The 20,187-nt window shown below is 44.2% G+C and overlaps 1 protein-coding gene across 1 annotated transcript in view; it reads left to right on the top strand.

Moving 5' to 3' along the window:
• KAT6A (lysine acetyltransferase 6A) overlaps nt 1-20,187 on the top strand; it is a 290,868-nt gene that overhangs the window by 58,892 nt on the left and 211,789 nt on the right. The window contains 2 exon segments of the mRNA XM_030202065.1: nt 19,744-19,820; nt 19,822-19,850. Coding sequence (XP_030057925.1) covers nt 19,744-19,820; nt 19,822-19,850 — 106 coding nt within the window.

Below are 20,187 nucleotides of genomic sequence, written 5' to 3'. Positions count from 1 at the left end.
GCTCTTACACCAGGCTTTTTTACCAGGGAGGACAGCAGGCCATTGCTGGTGGGGGTCTGGATGCTCCTTCAGCAGTCATGTTTGGAGTTTCAGAGAAATCCTGAGGAGGAGGTGTTCTCCCAGGGGTCCCTGTTGTCAGAGGTGGCCTTGCTGTATTCACAGGGGCCCTCTCTATGAGAACTCTTGGAGGAGGGCGAGCTCCCTCCTGAGCAAGGGGAAGATCCGAGAGTTCTTTGCTTATTTCATAAGGATGGGATTGAGCTCTCTTATTTCTGAGGGTCTGGTGGCCCTCTTGATTGAGGAGCCCCCACTAGTGCCCCCTGGGAGTCAGTCCTCGGTCGTTATTCAGGGGCTTAGGGGGCCATCCAGTGTGTTCCCCATGCATCTGGATATTCAGGACTTCATGACAGTGGAATGGATCGCTCCGGACACTAGCCTCAGGTTGGGGAGGGCCGTGGCATGCCTTTACCCCCGGTGCCTGAAGAGAAAGACAAACTGAGCCTGCCCAAGGTGGACACTTTGGTGACAAATCACCTAGGAAACTACCTGTCTGGTTGAAGGAGGCATTGCCATTAAGGATCTGCAGGACAGGAAGCTGGATCATGCCTTGAAGCAGGAGTTTGAGACTTCGGTCTTGGGGCTTCAGGTTGCGGTTTGCTCCTGCTTTGTGGCGAGAATCTGTCTGCATTGGCACCAGTGGACTGGCTTGCAGGATGCTGCCCAGGCCACACAGGTGGAAGCTGGCATGGCCTATCTGGCAGACGCCGTGTATGAAATGTTGTGGACATTCATCAAGAGTATGTTGTTGGCGGTGGCTGCCAGGTGGCAAATCTGGTTGATAAACTGGGCAGTGGATGCAGCTTCTAAGGCCCACCTGGTGAAATTGCCCTTCAGGGGCAAGTGGCTGTTTAGGGAGGACCCTAGTAAATTGGTGAAAGAGCTGGGAGAGTCTAAGTCTCAACGGTTGCCTGAGGATAAACCAAAACCCTTGGCTCACTCTGCGGGGTGTTCTCCAACAGCGCAATAACGATGACCTACATCAACAAGCAAGGAGAGGACATGCAGCAAGCAGCTGCCATTGAAGGCTGATCTACTCATGGTCTGGGTGGGAAAGAATCTTTTTTGCCTATTGGCAGTTCACATTACGGGGTTTCTAAATGTGGAGGCTACTACTACTACTACTATTTAGCATTTCTATAGCGCTACAAGGCATACGCAGCGCTGCACAAACATAGAAGAAAGACAGTCCCTGCTCAAAGAGCTTACAATCTAATAGACAAAAAAATAAATAAAGTAAGCAAATCAAATCAATTAATGCGAACGGGAAGGAAGAGAGGAGGGTAGGTAGAGGCGAGTGGTTACAAGTGGTTACGAGTCAAAAGCAATGTTAAAGAGGTGGGCTTTCAGTCCAGATTTAAAGGTGGCCAAGGATGGGCCAAATTCCTCAGCAGGAACTCTCTTGATCCGGGGGAGTGGGAGCTGTCCGGAGAGGCATTTCAGTTCATGGTGAGCTCTGGAGGGGTCCCCTCTCTAGATCTGATGGTAATGAGGGCGAATGACAAAGTGCCACGGTTTTTCAGTTGTCTAAGGGAGCTGTGGGCTCTGGTCCTAGACATGCATCTTCAATGGTGGCCAGATTCTGGGCACCACTGTCTTCCTGCTGTGGCCGATGGTTGGCAGGCTGTTGAGAGTGGCTCAGCACTGGGGCCTGGTGATCTTGATCACTCAGGATTGGCCATACAGGCCATGGTGAGACTGCTGAATGGGGACCCGCTTCACCTTATTCAGACTTGGGGCCTGCCGCGGCAGGGTCCGGTGCTTGTGGAGGATCCCTTCCCCTTTGGTCTTATAGCTTGGCCATTGAAAGAGGTTGAGGAGGAAGGGTTACTCGGAGTCAGTCATTGCTTTCTGTTGCAGGCTTGTAAGTGCTCAGCCTCCTTTGCATATGTCTGGATGTGGTGAATGTTTGAATGGCTGGCTGCGCTCACTATATCTTGGCATTCCTTCAGTCAGGGGTGCAGGAAGCTTGACCTTGGCTCCTTGAAGGTGCAGGTGGCAGCCTGACTTATTTCAGAAGCTGTCTGCAGACACTCTTATTGGCAGCTTATCTGGATGCCTTCGGCCACCCTTTCATGCTTTGTGTCCAGAATAGAATCTCAACCTAGTTCTTGCAAGCTCTTCAGAAGCTGCTCTTTGAATTTCTCCGGAAAGCCATCTTATAGGATCTCATGCTCAAGACTGTATTCCTGATGGCTATTGCTTTGGTGCATCGAGTTTTGAAGCTCCAGACGCTGTTGTTGGGTTCCCTTCCTCCACTTTAGGAGGCGAGGGCTCAATTAGGATGGTGCCTTCTTTTCTGCCTAAGATGGTATTGTTCCGTGTTAATCAAATCGGTAGAGCTTCTGGCGTTCCACAAGAAAGAGGAGGAGGCTTAATTTTCCTCTCTGAAGTTCCTGGACATCCGCCAAGTTCTGCTTCGATATTTCGAGGTCTCAAATGAATTCCAGAGATCGCCTTTTTGTCCTTTTTGGCAAGCAGAAACTGGGTCTGATGGCATCTAAATCTACCGGTGCCAGGTGGCTGAAGGATTCTATCATTTCAACATATATGTTGAAGGGTAAACAAGCCTCTCTGATGGTGAAGGCTCATTCTATGAGATGGACAGTAACTTCTTGGGCGGAATCCGCCTCTTTGTCCCCGTGGACATTTGCAGGGTGGTGGTGTGGTCAACACTGCACATATTCACAAAGCATTATCGGGTAGATATTGCGGCCTGTATGGAGGCAGTGTTTGAGGCATCAGTTCTCTGGGTGGCAGGGCCAGAGCCCCACCCTGGTTAGGGATTGCTTTTGAACATCCCACAAGTCCTGGAATTGTGGGAAGTAATGGAAGGAGAAATTAGGACTTACCTGATAATTTTCTTTCCATTAGTTCTTCACACTCTTCCATGAGCCCACCTGTGGGTCTGTGGTTAGGCGATGAAGAATAGTACGGGGCTGCGATGCTCTCATCTCTCTACAGGGGTTCCGGAGAGCTGCACTTGGTTTGGTTGTATTTGTTAAAGTTGTTGTAGAGCTTCTTGGTCTTGTTTCTACTGCTTATCTACGTAAATACTGGAGCACTGGGTTGGATGACTGGGTATATATAGAGCACCTCAGTTCAGGGTTCTCTATCTCTACCTGCTGGTCGATGGACATAACTATCCTACAAGTCCTGGAATAGTGTGAAGAACTAATGGAAAGAAAATGATCATGCAAGTCTTCATTTCTCCTTTTGAATGAACCCTCTCCTCGCTTCCTTAAAATTGAACCACACAATCTGGTGATCACTGGATGCCTGATGATCGATCACCCACTATAACATCAGAAACACTATCCCCATTCATAAGCAGCAAGGCCAGTATGGCCCTATCCCACATGGGTTTCATTTCCAACTGCTGGAATAGTTCTCCCTGTAGAAAAGCCCAGGATCTTGCTATTTCTAGACAGCCCTGCAAAAGGGATACCCTAATCAACGTCCAGCATATTAAAATCACTTTTTAGTAGTACTTTCCCTTTCATAGCTATATTTTGAATATCTTCAATTAAATCTATTTCTCTTTGTGAAGGAGGTCTGTATATCATCTGCTCTTGTGGTCTTGGATAGGATGGGAGGTTCTATGGCTGATCAGTCTTTCCAGAGGGAGGAACTATCATCCATGATTATTCAGGCATTGGAGGCAGTTAGTATAATGGAGGAGCTGCTGAAGGAGTTCTCGGCTGAGTTTGATCTTGGAGGGCTTGCGAATGCCCACAAAGTCCTTTGTATTAGGCAATCAAGACACTTGTTGTGGCAGAGTGGGATACTCCAGAAACCAGGCTGAGTGTAGGAAGGGTGATAGAGAAATTGTACCTTTTAGTCTGGAAAAGAAAGAATAGCTGAAGACGCCCAAGATTGATGCTCTGGTCATGATAGTGACCAAGAAGACCACCATTCCTGTAGAGGGTTGTACCTCTTCTAACAGCGCTGCGTACGTCTAGTAGCGCTATAGAAATGATAAGTAGAAGTAGTAGACATGCATGATCAGCAGACTCTGTGGCGCCATATAGGGTTGGCAGAGGATGGACTTTTAGTCTCTAAGGAAGCCACTCAGTTGGAGTCAGGTTTAGCTTGTATAATGGATGCCATATATTTAACAAGGATTTCTGTGAGAGATATGACAGTGTCAGTCTCTGCCAGATGTTTGTTGTGGTTGTGAAACTGAGTAGTAATTAGCCACTAAGACTTGTTTGAGCAGGCTTATGTTTCAGGTAAAGCTTCTGTTTGGAAAGGATTCAGAGAAGTTAGTGAAGGATCTGGTGGAGATGAAACCCTAAAGTCTTTCAAGATGCAAGGTGATTTTGCCCATGCAAGGGGACCTTTTTTCAATGTAACTTATTACAGTCTAGGGGGTCAGCCTTTTCGGGCAGATTGAAAGGTGGAGCTAGAGGGGGTCCTAAAGTTTCTGGAGGTTCCAGAGGTGCCCAGTGATGGGCAGGGGGTCCACTCCTTAAAAGAGCAAATAGAGGGTTGGTTGTTGCAGTTCTTTAAGGAGTGGACCCAGATCATAATAGACCAGTGGGTCCTCAATGTCATTAAGCAGAGCGATGCCCTTGAATTTTTCAACTACCTGACAGATGCTCTTGTGGTCTCACTGTCGAGCTCCAGGTTAAAAGACTGGCCATTCAGGCTATGTTGTCCGGAGATTCAGACGTTAAATAAATTGCTTATAAGAGCTGAAAAATACACTTTGCTGCTCTAGTAGAGTATTGTCATGTGCAAAGGATTCCCAGAGGACTTCGATTGAATAAGGAGCCACATGTCTTGGATGACCCGGATTGCTTAACATTATGGAATGAAACTGTTTCAAGATGCTCTTTAGATCTCTTTAAATCACAGATATTCAAATATTTGAAAGGTATTAATCCGCAAACAAACCTTTTCCAGAGACGGGAAGATGGTAGAAGTAGAGGACATGAATTGAGGTTGAAGGGGGGGCAGACTCGGGGAAAAATGTCAGGAAGTATTTTTTCACAGAGAGGGTGGTGAATATTTGGAATGGCCTCCCGCGGGAGATGGTGGAGATGAAAACGGTAATGGAATTAAAAAATGAGTGAGATAAACACGAAGGAATCCTGTTCAGAAGGAATGGATCCACAGAAGCTTATCGGAGATTGGGTGGCAACACTGGTAATTGGGAAGCAAAGCTTTATCTTGTTGGGCAGACGGGATGGACCGTTCTTTATCTGCCGTCATCATCATCATGTTGTTAATGGTCTACACCCTTATTGTGACTGAACAGATAGGGATGGGCTGGAGTGTAAATTTTAAGGAGCTTTGATGTTAGCTTTAGAACTTAGTACAAGAATAACACTGGGCAGACTTCTATGGTCTGTGCCCTGAGAAAGGCAAGGACAAATCAAACTCGGGTATACATATAAAGTATCACATACCATGCAAAATGAGTTTATCTTGTTGGGCAGACTGGATGGACCGTACAGGTCTTTATCTGTCGTCATTTACTATGTTACTAACAGCGGACAATTTGAACAAGCAAGCACATGAGTGGTGGGGGGGGGGGGGGGGCAGAATTGGTTGTTAGATCAAATCAATCTTTGTCTCCTGCCATTTATCAATAACAGCATTCTTAACATACATCACCTTGTATTCTGTCTTTTTCTTCATGGAGGTCTAAAGAAGGGGCTGATGGTCAGCTTGCTGAAAGTATGGGTAGCTGCCCTGACCTGCATGCATGTTGCATGGTTTTTACGTCACTCAGACGTGGTCCGTTTCCTTAAAGGAGCAATGCATCTTTGGCCACCTGGCCATTGATTAATTTCATTTGGAACTTTAAACTGATGTTCTGGATGTTAACATTCCTCTGTTTGAATCCTTGCAAACAACATCTCTTAAGGACCTTACACTAATGATATTGGTTCCTAGACCATTTGCTCCAAGAACCCAAGAGGGAAAGCTATTTTAGATCTGGTCCTTAGTGGAATGTAGGACTTAGTATGAGAGGCAACGGTGTTGGTTCTGCTGGGAAACAGTGATCATAATATGGTCCAATTTGAGTTAACTGGAGTGAGTCACTAAGGAAATCTCCTTTAAAAATGGCAACTATAATAAAATGATGAAAATAGTTTTAAAAAAAGCAAAAAAACCCAAAAAACTAAAAGGAGCAGCCACAAAGGTTAGGACTTTAAACCAGGCATAGGTGTGGTTTAAAAATACGTTCTTGGAAGCTCAGATCAGATGTATTCCACATATTAATAACGGTGGAAAGAAGAGCAAACAACAGCCAGCATGGTTAAAAAGTGATATAAAAGGCTATTAGAGCTAAAAGAACATCTTTGAAAATATGGAAAAATGATCTGATTGAAGAAAACAAGAAGCAACATAAGCACTGTCTGCAAAGCATTGATAAAGATGGCTAAAAGCGAATATGAAGAGAGACTTGCCACAGAAGCAAAAACTCATAGTAATAACTTTTTTCAGGTATATCATAATCAGAAAGCCTGCGTGGGAATCCATGGGACCATTAGATCATCGAGAAGTAAAAGGGGCACGCCAGAACATTTGAAGTCTTTTCCTCCATTTAATTAGAAGTGAATAATATTGTTTTCGATATTGAGGGACAGGGTTATGAACATTAGGTTGTTTTTCAGCTTGTGTCATCGACATTGGATTTTGCTGAAATAAAAGTCTATATATTGATTTTGGGCAGATCAAATGTCCATATGGAGGATAAAGGTTCTATCTGGGTAAAATTGGGCTCAGATCTGGCTCCACAACGAAAGGGGCCAGTGAAGCAGGGGTGGGGCCCCCTTAGTAATTTCCAAGAGCTTCTGATGTGGAAGCCATGGAATCGCCCACAGGGGGAACGGGCCCAGTCAGATTTGCTCAGGGTCTTTCTATGTTTTACTAGGACCCCGGAACCAGTCTGCCAATATCCTAAGGTGTGCCACTTGGTAATAGTGAAAAAAAGGGGGGCACTCCCATACACTCCTCAGCCTGTAGCTTGTATAATACATCCTGGCAAACCCGAGGCGGCCTTCTCCACTAGATAAATACAAAACCCTTACACTGCAGATCCCGAAGAAACTTCTGCAGAAGTAAGATAGGAAGGGCCATAAATAAGTAAAGCAGCATCATTGAGCCACATTGAGCCTGCAAATAGGTGGGAAAATGTGGGAAACAAATGTAACAAATAAATAATTGCATGGATACAGCCTATCCAGGATAAGTTTAAGCTTTCCCAGCACTTCAGCTCAAAAAGCAGGTCCCGAACCTTAAAGGGAAAATTTGCCACATACAGACCATCCAGACTATTGGTCAAATTGACCCCTAGATAACGGATATATCGGGTGCCCACCAAGAGGGAAAGCAAGATTTTAAACTAGTCACCTGGTGATCTGGGAGGGTGATATTCAAAATCTTAGACTTGTTCGTGTTAATTTTAAACCCCGACATGCAGCCATATCTCTGCAATTCTGTCACCACAGCTGGAAGGGAAACCGGGTCAGTCAAAGCCAGAAGAACAGCGTCAGCAAAAAGCAAAATCTTAGATTCAACAGGGCCCTGATGTAAGCCCTGAATGTTTGAATGCGCATAGATCGTACTAACCATGGGTTCAATTGATAAAGCGAAAAGAAGAGGTGACAGAGTACACCCCTGCCAAGTACCCCGATATAATTCAAAAGAGGGAGAATATTGGCCATTTACACTGATCGAGGCTTGGGGAGCACTTGCAAAAGCACAGGAACCACCAGGCCCCTGAAGGTCTTATAAAACCGATTAGTAAAGCCATCAGTCCCTGGTGTCTTACCAGTACTTTTAAAATTTTTATTTATTTACAGTAACTTGATATACCACAAACGGCCAAGGTGGCTTCTATGCGGTTTACAGCAAAGTCTTAAAACTGCCTAATAAAGAAAAGAAATGTACATAAAGAGCATAACAGTGAATGGATAGCAAGGTATGCAAGTGCAAACAGGTGGGTCTTCAGTTCTGCCTTAAACTTTGCAAAGGTGGATTCCAGACAGAGGTGAACAGGAAGTGAGCTCCAGAGTCTTGGAGGATGTAATGGGTCAGTTCAGCAAGCTGAAGAGTAGTAAATCACCGGGACCTGATGGTATTCATCCCAGAGTATTAATAGAACTAAAAAATGAACTTGCGGAGCTACTGTTAGAAATATGCAATCTGTCCCTAAAATCGAGTGTAGTACCGGAAGACTGGAGGGTAGCCAATGTTACTCCGATTTTTAAGAAGGGTTCCAGAGGAGATCCGGGAAATTATAGACCGGTGAGTCTGACGTCGGTGCCGGGCAAGATGGTGGAGGCTATTATTAAGAATAAAATTGCAGAGCATATACAAAAACATGGACTGATGAGACAAAGTCAGCACGGATTTAGTGAAGGGAAGTCTTGCCTCACCAATCTAATGCATTTTTTTGAGGGGGTAAGCAAACATGTGGACAATGGGAGCCGGTTGATATTGTATATCTGGATTTTCAGAAGGCGTTTGACAAAGTGCCGCACGAAAGACTCCTGAAGAAATTTCAGAGTCATGGAATCGGAGGTAGGGTATTATTATGGATTAAGAACTGGTTGAAAGATAGGAAGCAGAGAGTAGGATTGCATGGCCAGTATTCTCAGTGGAGGAGGGTAGTTAGTGGGGTCCCGCAGGGGTCTGTGCTGGGTCCGTTGCTTTTTAATGTATTTATAAATGACCTAGAGATGGGAATAACTAGTGAGGTAATTAAATTCGCCGATGACACAAAATTATTCAAGGTCGTCAAGTCGCAGGAGGAATGTGAACGATTACAGGAGGACCTTGCGAGACTGGGAGAATGGGCGTGCAAGTGGCAGATGAAGTTCAATGTTGACAAGTGCAAAGTGATGCATGTGGGTAAGAGGGAACCGAATTATAGCTACGTCTTGCAAGGTTCCGCGTTAGGAGTACGGATCAAGAAAGGGATCTGGGTGTCATCGGCGATGATACGCTGAAAACTTCTGCTCAGTGTGCTGCTGCGGCTAGGAAAGCGAATAGAATGTTGGGTGTTATAGGAAGGGTATGGAGTCCAGGTGTGCGGATGTCTATAATGCCGTGTATCGCTCCATGGTGCGACCCGCACCTGGAGTATTGTGTCAGTACTGGTCTCGTATCTCAAAAAGATATAGTAGAATTGGAAAAGGTACAGCGAAGGGCGACGAAAAAATGATAGTGGGGATGGGACGACTTTCCTATGAAGAGAGGCTGAGAAGGCTAGGGCTTTTCAGCTTGGAGAAGAGACGGCTGAGGGGAGATATGATAGAAGTGTATAAAATAATGAGTGGAATGGATCGGGTGGATGTGAAGCGACTGTTCACGCTATCCAAAATACTAGGACTAGAGGGCATGAGTTGAAGCTACAGCTGTGGTAAATTTAAAACGAATCGGAGAAAATTTTTCTTCACCCAACGTGTAATTAGACTCTGGAATTCGTTTGCCGGAGAACGTGGTACGGGCGGTTAGCTTGACGGAGTTTAAAAAGGGGTAGATAGATTCCTAAAGGACAAGTCCATAGACCGCTATTAAATGGACTTGGAAAAATTCCGCATTTTTAGGTATAACTGTCTGAATGTTGTTACGTTTTGGGGAGCGTGCCAGGTGCCCTGACCTGGATTGGCACTGTCGGGTGACAGGATGCTGGGCTAGATGGACCTTTGGTCTTCCCAGTATGGCACTACTTATGTATTATGTACTTATGTCATAGCAGTAGAACAGGTAAATGTCACGGCAAATGACAGATGGAGGAGGCAACCAAGTGTACCAGTTTAGAAGAGTGACGAGATCGAGTGTTCATAGGGTATGAAGAGGTGTGATAAGTAGTCTGGGGATGCAGAAGGTCGAGATTTAAGACAAGGGGGGTAGCAAGATTTATTGAATACGAGGAGCGAGAGTAGTAGCCAGTGTTCCTACAGAGTTGAGGTGTGATTTGATCAAAAGATTTTGACTGATAAGAGTAGTCAAACGCAGTGGATTGATAAGTGGAGCCGTGTAAGGGAGGACAGAGGAAGACCTGTGTAGAGAGAGTCACAATAGTCACGTGAGTAATGACTAAGCTGAGTAACAGCGCTCGAATGGCAGAGAGAGTGAAGATGGAACGAATACATTGGATTCTATAAAGGCAAGAGAGAAGTTTTCATGACTGTATTAATTTTCTTCTTAAAGGTGAGGTGGGGTATCGGACGTGTGAACACTGAGGATTTTTACTGAATCCTTGAAATGAAGTAAATGATTATCAACCATAGGAAAAGAGGGAACTGTAACAGAGGAGGTGAAAGGGTCTTTGAGTGTATGGAGGTTGGAAAGTGAACGGATTCACAATTCTTGGGCTTAAGGAATAAGTGTGATTTTAGAAAGCTATAGGGAGACTGTGTGCAAACAGTGATTGAGTTCAGTGAGATCAGTGGATGAAGAAGGAAGGTGATAAAGAATCTGAATATCATCCGCATAGCAGAAAGGCAAACAGTTGTTGGACTGGATCAAGTGAGAAGAGGGGCCAGGAAACATTTAAACAATGTAGGGGCTAAAATTGAACCATGTGGGACACCAGAGAAAATAGGAACGGTGGGTGAGTAGGTAGATCTCGAATCGCCTGATGGATTTCTTCTATGTCAATGGATTAGAAAGCGTTGGTGCTCTCCTTCTGTAAGCTGTGGTAACACCACCCTGCTAAATAACAGGAGATACTGTCTATGAGGGATTAATATCCGAGGGATAAAGGCTATCATAGAACTGAACAAACTTGCTCTATAAGATATTGGGATCAGTATGTAGAGCCCCCTGGTCGTCACGAAAGACAAGGAATATGAGTATGAACTATTTGTTGTTTAAGTTTATGGGCTAGAAGCCTACTGGCTTTACCAAGTTCAACGTGAGCCTGGTGGACCTGCAGCAATTGCTCTGAGATATTCGCCAATTGTAGATCATGCAGCTCAAGCTGAAGCTTATGTGCCTGATCCTCTAGCTGTGATGGACCTTCCCACCTCCTAATTTGACGTTCCAGACTTACCAAGCATGTCCAAAGGGTCTCCTCTGCCACACAACGTGTTTTCTTCAGGTGAGCTCAGAAAGCTATAAATGACACTGCATGACAGCTTTAAGGCCCTCCCTTAATATTCCCGGGGAAGCCTCCCCATTGTTAAGCTGAAGGTAATCACGGAGGTGGCGCTCAAGCTTTAGTAATATTATTTTCATCCGATAGCAAAGTTTTCATCTAGATACCATCTCAGGGGAGGGGGGCTTGCTGCATTGATGTAAGCAACAATTCTGTGGCATGGTCCGACCGAGTACGAGTCACTATTTGATGGGATTGAGCAAAATCAATATGAGAGAAAGTTTTGTTGACCAAGGAGTAATAAGTATAATCCCTTGCCACAGGATAAACCTGCCTCTAGCCAAAAATCAATACGAGAGAAAGTTTTTGTGACTGAGGATTAATAAGTATAATTCTTGCCACAGGATAAACATGCCTCCATAGATCTATGCCAGCGAGTAAGAAAAAGATGCAACAGCTCCTGGTCTTTTTTGGCATATTGTACTGATGTTGCCAAATTATCTAATTGAAGCAACTAACTAATAGCGAAACAGGGCTTCCCTGTCGGGATTTGATGGACTTTAAGAGTACGATATATGAGACTGGACTACGACTGGTGAAGACATCATTAATTGAGTTAAGTACTCTTTCCAAGTTTGAAAAATGTGAGTTTTGAGTCTCCGTTACAAGTGTTTGTTGTGGCGCATAGCAGTGCTTATATGAAAGTCTATATAGTGGAGTTTTCTTGTGAAGACATATGATTGGAACGGTTCCCTCATTATACCAAAGACGTGTCCTTTGAGAACGAGGAGTTTCTGAATTTTCTGAAGTCTTTTTTCCTCCACTTTTTTCATGTGCCTGCCACAGTTGCCCTCAAACAGGTTGTATATGAGAGAGAATTTCTGAATTTTGCTGATAATACATTCTACCTATTCCAGACATATTCAGTGTAACTAGGTTGGAAAATACTCCAATCTCCAAGGTTCTTTGGAGGATAGTTCCAGAAGAAGAGGGAACCAGATTTGCCTGGGACAATGTGGGGATATCAGAATCTTGGTTCCCTGGTCTTGATTGAGTTTCAGCAGTCTTCCTCACGAGTGGATATGCATATGGAAAGCTGTTCCCTCAATGGAGGAGATATGCACCCGATGCTAGTCTGTCATGTGCTCTTAGCCTGAAACAGTACTGAGGGACTGTGTGATAGTACAAAGAGATCCACCGAGAGGGTGCCCCACACGCAGAAAATCTCGCGGGCAACACCCATGCTAAGTGATCACTCGGGCAGTACTGCGCTGCTCAGTCTGTTGGCCATGCTGTTGGATTTGCCCTCCAGATATGTGGCTTTGAAAATATTCTTGTTCTGGACAGCTCATTGCCACAACCGGATGGCCTCCTGACACATAGGGTATGATCTGGTATCCCCTGCTTATTGGTGTAATATATCACAACCTGATTGTCCATTTGAATGAGTACAATTTTGAATGAGTACAATTTGGTTGAAGCAAATAGTACTAAATAGTAGTAGTAGTAGTAAGTATAGGGAGGTAGGCTTATGTGGCACTGCACTACCGTGGGAACCCCGCAGGACCTGCGCCCATACCTACGGACCTCGAAGTGATCCCCTTGGGAGTCCTGTGGCCCTAGAGAGGATCCCTGCAAACCCCATCCCATGCATCTCTCTATTTCTTTCATATTGGATCTCAATTGTGTAAATGTTTTTCTTTTTCATCTCTCAGTTCCACATTGTGGTCAAGCTGAAGGCGTGTCTGATGTCCCTGAACCTCTGAAACATATTTTCAGATTTCCTATTTCTGAACCCCTGAAACATATTTCACATTTCCTATTTTGGATCCTCACAGGAGGTTCCTTCAATTCCACATTTTCAGTCAGTACTTTCAATTCAGAGTGTTCCCCTGTGGATTAGCAGTGACCCCCAGGACATTTTCAAGGTAATGGTGGTGGTAGTGGCATTTCTTTGAAATGAAGGTATCCTAGTTCATTCATATCTGTTCAACTGGCTGATTCAGGCCAACTTGAAGGAGGCATTCTACAGGAAGTAGTGCAGATTCTCAAGATTCAGGATTGGGTGGTCAATTACCCTGAGTCATCTTGTTCCTTCACAGTCACTCACATACTTAGGAGCCAGGTTCAACACTGCTTTAGGGAACGTTTTCTTGACTCAGAAGAAGTTGACCAACTTTTAGATGCATATGTGGATATTCTGTTCTTGGGAGGTTCCTCAAACTTGGGATTTTTTTTCCAAATACTGGGGTCCATGTATTCCAAATACTGCTGTCTTGGAGGTGGTTCTCTGGGTGGTAGCTCTCATGTGTTCTCTTCAACATGCTCTCTTTTGCTAATTGTCAATGAAGTTGCAAGACTTAGAAGTGTGTCTATTGTGACAGGTTTAGTGAAGAAGGAGCCCTGTTGATAGATTTCTCTGCAAAGTGTGCTACAGGGAATGGAAATAAAGACCCCCTGCTTGAATGGTGATGACCTCTGACATCATTCTGTCTGTTTGAAGAGGTCACTGCCAGGGTCAGGTAGCCTAGGGTCTCTGGTCACATTTGGAGGTGACATGGAGCAGCAGCTGGTTGGCGGCCAAGGTTTTCTCTGACAGTGCCGTGGTGGTGACATTTATCAACAAATAGAAACATAGAAAAGCATAGACATATAAAGACCCATATGGCCTTTCCAGTCTGCCCATCCATGTCATCTACTCTCCCAGTCACTCTCTTAAAGATCCTATGTACTTGTCCCAAGCTCTCTTGAATGCAGAAACTGTTATCCACCAGGAGACCATTTAACAAATTGACCACCCTTTCCATGAAGAAGTATTCCCTCAGGTACTTCTGAGTCTATCCCGTTTCAACCTTCATCCTTTCAAATTCAGTTGAAAGTGGCTCGCCTCCTGTGCGCTTATGCTGCATAGGTATTTAAATGTCTCTATCATATCTCCGGCCCTTTCTTCCAAAGTATACATGTTGAGATTTTTTAAGCCTGTCCCCGTATGCTTTATGACGAAGACCACTGACCATTTTAATAACCGCTCTCTGGACTGACTCCATCCTGTTTATATCTTTTGAAGGTGTGGTCTCCAGAATTGTACACAGTATTCGAATGAAATCTCCCCTCGGGAACTTGGAATGGAACTGTAGCTCAGGAGGTTGGTCTTCTTGTTCAGTTTTGTAGAAATCAACGTGCAGGTGATCTTGGCTGTTTTCCCCTTTACTGTAGTAGTTGTATTGTGCAGGATAGCAAGACACTTACGTAGTCATCTTAGTTGCTTCCGACTGATCTCAAAGGCATTGGTATGTGACCTAGTCTGGCTTCTAGTGGAAATCGCTCTGATATTATCTCAGGGTTGAGGGCTCCTGCATCAAGGTCCCATCATGGATCCCTTTTGACTTATGGTGTAGCCATTGAAAGGACAAGGTTGTCAGTGATTTCAGCCTTGCTCAAGCTTGTAAGGCTTCAACTTTGTTGGCCTACATTTGGGTTTGACGTCTATTTAATCATGGCTTTGAGTTGCAGGGTCTCTCTGTCTGGTCTTTGGGGAGCCCATCTTTTTTGGCCTTCCTAAGGGAAATCTTGATCAAAGTTTGGCCTTACATTCTATCATGGTTCAGGTAGCTGCGCTAGCTGCTTAGGGGTTGAGTTAAGGATGTTTCCTGGTGTCCCTACCAGATAGTCCTCAGTTTTTGTGGGGTTTGTCTTATTAGGTTTCCCCCATTGACAGATGGGCCACAGTGGGATCTCAATCTGTTTTTAATGTACTAGTGGGTCCACCTTTTGAACCATTAAAGCAAGTGTTCTTGGAAGACTTATCATTGAAATCTGTCTTTCTGATAGCCATTTGCTCTGCCAGATGAATTTCTGAATTGCAGGTATTTTCAGTAGGATGTTTTATTTGTCTTTTTGCAACAAAGTTGGTTTTGTTGCATATGGTGGTGGTTTTTTTTTTTTTTTTAAATCAGACGTGGTGTCCTCCTTCCACATTAACCAGACTGTCTGTCTACTTGTCTTCTCCTGTAAGTAGAAGTTGAGTATACTGTGGACCTTGTACAAGTTGAATGTTCGCCTGATACTTCTATGTTATTTTAAAGTCACAAATAGCTTTTGTAAATTGTTCTGTTTCTTCAGGCTCTTCAGCAGGCCCTGCAGAGGGTCTTACTAAATGAGACCAAGGCTAGGGCTTTTCAGCTTGGAGAAGAGACGGCTGAGGGGAGATATGATAGAAGTGTATAAAATAATGAGTGGAATGGATCGGGTGGATGTGAAGCGACTGTTCACGCTATCCAAAAATACTAGGACTAGAGGGCATGAGTTGAAGCTACAGTGTGGTAAATTTAAAACGAATCGGAGAAAATTTTTCTTCACCCAACGTGTAATTAGACTCTGGAATTCGTTGCCGGAGAACGTGGTACGGGCGGTTAGCTTGACGGAGTTTAAAAAGGGGTTAGATAGATTCCTAAAGGACAAGTCCATAGACCGCTATTAAATGGACTTGGAAAAATTCCGCATTTTTAGGTATAACTTGTCTGGAATGTTGTTACGTTTGGGGAGCGTGCCAGGTGCCCTTGACCTGGATTGGCCACTGTCGGTGACAGGATGCTGGGCTAGATGGACCTTTGGTCTTTCCCAGTATGGCACTACTTATGTACTTATGTACTTATGTACTGGGCTCAAAATAGGGCAATTGCTCCAGAAGATATGCGCAGGGTATTTGTCTTTGCATTTTTTGTTAAGCACTACAGATTGAATGTACTTGCAAGAGAGGATGGTGCCTTCAGTAGGTTGTTTGTTGTCTTCCTCCCAAAGTTCCTAGTGTTTTGGTACATTCCATTGGCATGGACTGGTCCAGCACGATAGGAAGATGAAGTTGTTGAGTTTGATATTGTGAATGTTTCATACTGTAAAGTGCTTTGATTTTAAGCGGGATATAAATTTTGAAAATAATATAAATTTGAAATAAATAAATTATTCTTACCTGTTAGTTTTCTTTTCTTGATTTCTGCTAGACTAGTCCGTTTCTTGCCCAGGAATACTGCGGTTGTTGAAGACTTTCCTTGCTTGTTAGAGTGTCTGCTTTTGTTGTTGGGGATCTCATTTGTGAGTTGTTTTATCTTTGCAGAGAAATGCTCCATGAGAATCTTAACATTGTTGTAGTTTGGCCTATGTTAGTTTTGTGTATCAGTTTCATCGGTAATATAATGGGAAGTTTCCAGGGTTTTATCAGCCCTTATGTTGTTGCTGATGTCATTGGGAACTTCCAGATTCTCTGCCTCCATCTACTGATAGGAAGCACAACCAATAGGTTGGACTGATCTAACAGGAAACAAGGAAAGAAAATTATCAGGTAATAATAAATTCACTTTGTACATATACACGTAATTCCTCCAGGAGTACATGCTTTGTAGTCTTACCAGTAGCCTGTCTCCTGTTTGGGCATTGAATAACTGTGTTAGCCCTACCAGTGCTATGCTGACCAAACACTCAAACCCCACCCAAAGCCTGTAATGGGTGTAGTTTGCCACCTGGTTTGATAGGATAGGAAGTAGGGAGATGTGAGGGTTGTAGGGGGATTCAGCACCTAGAAGGTTTGGAGAGCAGGGGAGCACATCTCTCTGTGTTGTTACCACCCCCTCCCTCCCACAATATACACTTGTCTTCCTGCTTCTGTGCAGAGCACTAAAACCTGTCCTTCACTTGCATTGCCCGTTTCCAGCATATTTGTACTGACTAGAAATCAAAGCAGAGGAATAGGGCACAAAATGTGCATCCATATACTTCCACTCTCCCCGCTGTCACTAAAACATTCTTTCTTGGGTATTAAGAACTATATAAATGTTGCAGTACAAATACATGGCAGAAACTTGATATCCGGTTTGTATTCCCTCTTTAGAAGTGGATATAAATATTTTCAAAGTGCTGTTTAAAATGTTTTCCTTAGTGTCATCAGCAGATGAATCCAGAGACTTGTGGGTTGTGACCATCTACCTGCAGGTGAGATAGAGCGCTGAACTGAAACTGCACTGCCTTGGTCTGTCATTAGTTCTCTATCTCCAGCAGGCAGATGGATGGTCTCTCATGAGCTCCTGGTTTTCACCTGTACACAGCTTCTATTCTGGGTTTCTTAGTTCACTTGAGCTAGGGGTGTGCAACTGAGCAGTGCTGCTTTTAGGGGGGTACACCTGGTCAGCTCAGGTCCCTCCCCCACCCTTCTACCCTCTCTAGCCCCTCTCTTGTTTCTTTCCTCACAACAACTGAGTCTGTTACAAAAAAAAAAGAAAGAAAGCCTACGCATGGTTCTTGGAGAGCTGCTGATGTCCCCGGGATCTGGGCTGGGAGAGTAGAGGCTAGTGGTGTATCTCCAGTGATTCACGCCCAGGTCAGGGTCTACTTCCCCTACCTAGTCTTTGGGTCTAAGACTATGTTCAAGGTTTGAGGGCAAGAGCCTCTATCTTTGTTCTTCCATGGGCCAGATGCCACACTTCTTTGTCTCCTTCTCAGCTGTTGTTTCTCTCTTCTCGGTCCCTCAGCCAAACTCGAACACAGCTAGGGGTTCCCAGTGCTTCTTTCTCAGACCAGTTTGAAGTTCTTTCTTTCTCGGCAAGTGCCTATCGGCAGCTCTTATGTTGCTAAGGCATGCCTTAGCTAGCTGCACCAGATTTCAAATTCTTCCAGGAGTCCAACGATCAACCTTTGCCTGAGTTTCCGGGGGGTGGGGTGGGGGGTGGGGGGGGGGGGGGGGGGGGAGGGGGGTGGGGGAGGAGTTGGGGCTGGTGTCTTTTCCAGTTCCTTGTATTGTTTTGGTTCGGGTTTCAATTGACAAGATGTCTTCGATGGTCACAGCCCATCATTTCCTCTGCTTGCGCCATTCTGTTATGCGCTGTTGCAGCATAACATAATGGTTGCTTAAACTCCCTTTATGGGCAGGCTTGTTTGGTACAGATTACAAAGTTGGTGGTAGATCTCGGTGACTCATGGCGCGACATCTTCCTGAGGGCATATCTCGCTGTTCTTTCCATTGGGGTTCTCACTCACTCTTGTTTTTTTGAGATACACGTGCTGTCGTCTGGCATGGCTTGGGTGGTTTCATAGATCACAATCTCAGACCAAGCAGGTTTTCAGAACTCTGGTCTTCATCCTGTCGAGCTCCACCATAGTTCTCCTGTTATGGTGGTGGTGCTCCCAATCTCCTCTTCCTTGTTTGGGGGGTTTCTTTCTTTAATCTCTGTTAATCTTTGCTTTTTCCTGCTTGCTAGGCATTCAACATGTACTTCTACACTTTTGGGACATGACAACAAGCTCTGATCTTTAGTTCATGCTTTCCTGGGGACCTCTAGAGGTAAGATGACTTTCTCAGCCTCGCTACCTTGCTCGGTCAAGGGAGCTACCACATCCACGGGTCTTCTAGTGAGTTAGCCTCTTTGAGCCGTGTTTCAGGTGCCTTCTTTTCTGGACTGTGGTACCTTCCTGGTCAGAAGCCCATCTGTTTTCAATGGAGAACACATATTAGATAGTGGCAGGGTGTTCCTTGTGTGCCTTCTCCAGTCGTTCCCTTTTGGATACTCTACTCCTTTCAGTGCATTTTTTGGTGTATCTGTGCTATCCTCTGGAGATTCCAGTTCCCACTCTATTTAAGGTTGGCTTTCCTATATCCCACAAGTCTCTGGATTCACCTGCTGCTGACGTTACAGAATGAAAAATTATGTCTTACCTGATAATTTTCTTTCCTTTAGTCTCAGTAGATGAATCCAGAAGCCCACCCTGTTTTTGGCGGTGGTTCTTATCGGTTGTTTTTTTCTGTTGGACTTTGTTGCTACCTTTTTTATGTTTTTACATTTTAGATGGATGGTCCCTTGTTTGCAGTTCTTGGTTTAGCACATTTCCCTGTGGGGAAGGAGGATATATGGTAATTCTGTTCCATTTGCTTTGTTATGAGAAATACTGAGTGACCAAAGAGATTCCATCCTATATGGGAGTGCAGTCAGCACTCTCTATCTCCACTTGTGGTAAATGGACACAACCCACACGTCTCTGATTCATCTTCTTCAACTAAGGGAAAGACAAATTATCAGGTAAGACATCATTTTTTTGTTTTTTAAAGTCCTATAAATAATGCAGAGTGCAGTTTAAAGTTTTTTTTTAAATTATCCTATGAATAATGCATTATTTTCTTAACTGTTGCAAATTTAGGAGATTTTCCACCGTTCTAGTTCTTTGCTTTTTCATAGGACAGATCACACAGTGGGAATGTCATCATGGCACTTGGTCTTTTATATTATTATTATGATTATTAGAACATTAAAACAGCCTGAGCAAAATAAAATGCTTTAATCTCCCCCCCCCCCCCCCCCCCCAAACAGTCAAGCATATCACTCACTGGTCCCAACATCAGCTGGTGACTGTACCAACCTATGGGCCTGAAAAGAACATTCTGCAGAAATACATAGAACTTTACAAACACACTGCTCTTTCTATGATGCTATTTATGTTACGATCCTAGGGTAAGGAAATGGGCCTTGTTGATTGCCATGTGGCTAATTTAATAAACAAGAGTTCTGTAGCACTCAATGAGTATTTATTAATTGGGAGCTGTTCCTTTTTTTTTTTTTTTTTTAACTTCTTCCTCATAGCTGGTTGCTGAGCCCATCCCAATTTGCAGTTCTGTCTTGGTTACAAAAGAACAGAACCGAGAAAGGAAGCCTGAAGACTTTATCCTGTGCTGACTGTGGCAATAGTGGTAAGCCCTGTTGTCCATTTGCTGTGATGATGTTTAGAGAAATGCAGTGTTGCATAGTTTGACAGATAATTTAAACTGGGATTTTTGTAAGTTAATTGTACCAGGTGGATAGAAGCCCTGTTAGGTCTGACCTTCACAGATCCTTCAAGAATAACATCTGACATGCTGGTATGAGAGAGAAAATGGTATGAGATTGTCATAGTAAGAAGGCTGACACTCATATTTTGAGCAGTAGTTTCACTCCCAGTAACACGCTTATATTTGGTCCCTTGTTGTTGCTGATATTTAATTTTATCTAATTTATTTCTTGTGTAGTAAATTGTAAATGTCAGCAGGA

This window comes from Microcaecilia unicolor, chromosome 4, assembly GCF_901765095.1.
Source record: "Microcaecilia unicolor chromosome 4, aMicUni1.1, whole genome shotgun sequence".
Classification (NCBI taxonomy): Eukaryota; Metazoa; Chordata; class Amphibia; order Gymnophiona; family Siphonopidae; genus Microcaecilia; species Microcaecilia unicolor.
This window is presented reverse-complemented; position numbering and strand designations above follow the sequence as displayed.